At 36.6% G+C, this 3119-nt stretch overlaps 1 protein-coding gene across 9 annotated transcripts in view; it reads right to left on the reverse strand.

The window, feature by feature from the left end:
• Bre1 (E3 ubiquitin-protein ligase Bre1) overlaps positions 1–3119 on the reverse strand; it is a 37892-nt gene that overhangs the window by 31273 nt on the left and 3500 nt on the right. For all 9 annotated transcript variants that reach the window (XM_014424771.3, XM_014424768.3, XM_014424772.3 and 6 more), the window contains exons 3-4: positions 2358–2544; positions 2043–2231 (exon numbers count right to left, since the gene is read on the reverse strand). In XM_014424771.3, coding sequence (XP_014280257.1) covers positions 2043–2231; positions 2358–2544 — 376 coding nt within the window. The remainder of the gene's footprint in view (positions 1–2042; positions 2232–2357; positions 2545–3119) is intronic.

Here is a 3119-nt window from a genome sequence, read left to right on the forward strand (position 1 = left end):
AAAAATTGCCAGTCTCAAGAAAGAAATTTAAAGATTATAAATAAATAAATATACTGTTTGTATACAATGCCTGTTGCAGATAGAGGGGGTAGTACCTGTGGTGTAGTTTAAGCAGTGTTCTTTGGAACAAAATATCCATTAATAATAAATTCAAAAATCAACAAACTACATCTAAGAAAGATTTGTCTTTCTCAGATATGTCTATAAACTTAGACAGCATTGATGACTCCTCTATTCACTGTACTTATACCTAACAAGGAGATAGGACTCAATAAACAGATGGGAAAGCAGGAAGAGGTTATAAGAACCTCGGCTCAGGCTAATACAATTGCCCAACCCAGTGCCAGCCCTAGCCCAATTATAAGTACTTTTAAATTATCTTACAATATCAGCCATTCTGCTATCCGCGGGGACTTGTTGATGGGTATCCCTAACTCGTTTCAGGATGTGGCCTATTCCGCACTGCCCCTCATCAGGACCCAGAAAAGAGTAAAAGAAACAAGGTAAAACCCCAACACCTTGCAGTAGTGTCTGAAGTAAGGAGGCAGTCTCAAGGGGCTTTGACCAAGACTGTAGCTGACTGCTACATCTCAAGGGCAAGTACCGAAGAGCTCAGCAGTGTGGCCATTGCAAAGGAGCTGCTTCAAGATCCAGCAACTGGAACTGCAAGGTTTTTATCAAAACCGGGAGCTTAGATTGCAAGTTGCCGAAAAAAAGAGTTGAGAGCTCTCCTTGGACCTATGCACCTGTCGCAAAGAAACCCAGAGGAATGTCATTCCAAACAGTAACTATCAGACGAGACATTTCTTAAGATGCTCCGGGTACAGTTCTAATACAAGAGCCTTACCTAACGAACGTAGGCTGGCTCAAAGGATAAGAGATGTCTGGATACAGAATCATTTCGGCATGTATTACTGAACCTGCATTGCTTTTAAAGTAATCTAAAAGTGTTACCTCTTTGGCAACTCTGTTCCAGGGTCTCGCAACAGCTCAATTGATCATGCAAGATGATACAGGAAGAGCGGGTATCATGATATTGTCGGGATATCTGCCCTATGAGCCTTCATAGGAAATGGGTCTCCATTCCCTACAAAACAACTTGAGAGGACTATGTACTGTGGGGGGGGAGGTAGAGGGTGCCAAATATTAGCTGCCCTGAATGCTAATGCACACCATGAGCTATATAGGGCAACTCAAACAACCATAGAGTTGAGAAAATCTTAAACTTGATTACAAATTATGATCTAGACATGCTTAACAGAGGTAGAGAATCTGCCTACAATAATAGCAAGATCAAAAATGAATTTGGCAGCACATACCATTAGTCAAAATATAGTTAACTGGCTTCCCTATAGTGAAGATTCATGCTCAGATCATAAATGTATCAGACATGAGATCTATCTGTTGGAATGAGATGTATGCAGTGATAAGGAATCCTAGACATACGCATTAAGAATCCTACTTGTCGCATCTTATAGCAGTTGCTTTACATAACCTGCTCTCTAGAAATGAAAAATCAACATACTAAAGAAAAATTACAGTTGGCATCTTCGCCGATATCGAAGGTGCATTCAAGCTCCTTCGCTCAAAAAAGCTCCTTCGCTCAAAAAAGCTCCTCATAACATTAATGATGTACTAAGAAAGAGAAACATAGATCCTATTGGATCCGGATGGATTATTTCCAAAATAATCCAATCTTAAACTGGACTAACGCCACTCTGTACTGTGGCTATGCACAGAGGAAGCTGTCTGCATGAACTCCATTTGATAAAATTTATGGGGATTCCAATCTCCATATCAAGTTCCTTCAATACAATTACATATGGAAACACTGTTTCCTCTAAGCATCATGATCCCATTATTAATCAAAAAACAAATGATCTAAGGGATCATGATCCCTTTATTAATTAAAAACCAAAATAAAATGAGATTAAACTCAGTTAAAATTCGTATTTATTCACCAAGTTGTCCCTGAATTAATTTCTAATATGAATGAAGAGATATAACACTGAATGTCAAGCAAAATAACTTTTAAAACCTACCTCCATCTAACTCCCCCTTGAGAGCTAAGGTGATCTTTTCATTACGCTGCATAAGGCGATCAAATGCTTGAATAACCTTAGCAACAGCTCGTTTTGAAACCTGCACTCTATTAGCCAGTTTATCATCCAATTCTTCCTTGTCCCAGGTGGACAATTGTAACAGAAATGACGTTGTAGCTTCTCCTTCATCTAATGTGAAAAAAGGAGATAAATAATTCTGTACATTGAATCAAAAAAATTGAATAATTAATTTAAGAAGAAAAGGTATGCCACAATATGTTAATTAAAAATTCATCAATTGAAAAAATTTCTTACTTTTATTTTCAGACTCATCAGCAGTCTCAGCATCGAACCTCTGTAACAATACCCGAATATCCTCATTCAGCTGGTTCCAATATCGGTTGACCACATTCAGAACAGCATCATCCTGTGTTTGTCTTTTTTCTAATTGTTCTATCCTCTGCCTCAATTCTGTCTCCACTCGATTTCTCTGCTCTAATCTCTTTAAAAAAGAACTTCATATCAGCAAATAGTTACATAAAAAATAAAATTAAAGAATACTAAGATTATTTCTCATTTATTAGTTAGTTTGTTTCATTAATCTTGACTAATGTCTAAGAGGGCTAGGACTAGCATTTAATTGGCTATCTATTATTTATCTGTACTGCAAGGAATAAGATTGGTGAGTGTTAGGGTTAACAATTCCCTAGACAAGGTTCTGTAGAAGAAAATCTATTCTTTGATTCATAAGTGGTCAGGAGATCCTCCTGGGGTATGCCAAATTCTACAAAGTTTAAAGGCTTTAGTCTCAAGTACATTGACGAAATGATTAGCAACCTATAAATTTGTTCCCTTAAAACAGATATTAATCATAAATCACTGAGTAATATGCAGAAGTAACATAAATTCTCCATGTAATACGTTAATTTTAAAATGAATAACTCCCTATTACCATAACAAGATCATACAAAATTATGACTAAAAATTGCACAGAATGAAGAAGTAGGAAGAGTATAGCTTAATCATACAAACATCTTTTGTAATTATAAATTAAGGAAGGTGACAAACAATACAGTA

This window comes from Halyomorpha halys, unplaced genomic scaffold (assembly GCF_000696795.3).
Source record: "Halyomorpha halys isolate HHAL.00 unplaced genomic scaffold, Hhal_1.1 Scaffold478.1, whole genome shotgun sequence".
Lineage (NCBI taxonomy): Eukaryota > Metazoa > Arthropoda > Insecta > Hemiptera > Pentatomidae > Halyomorpha > Halyomorpha halys.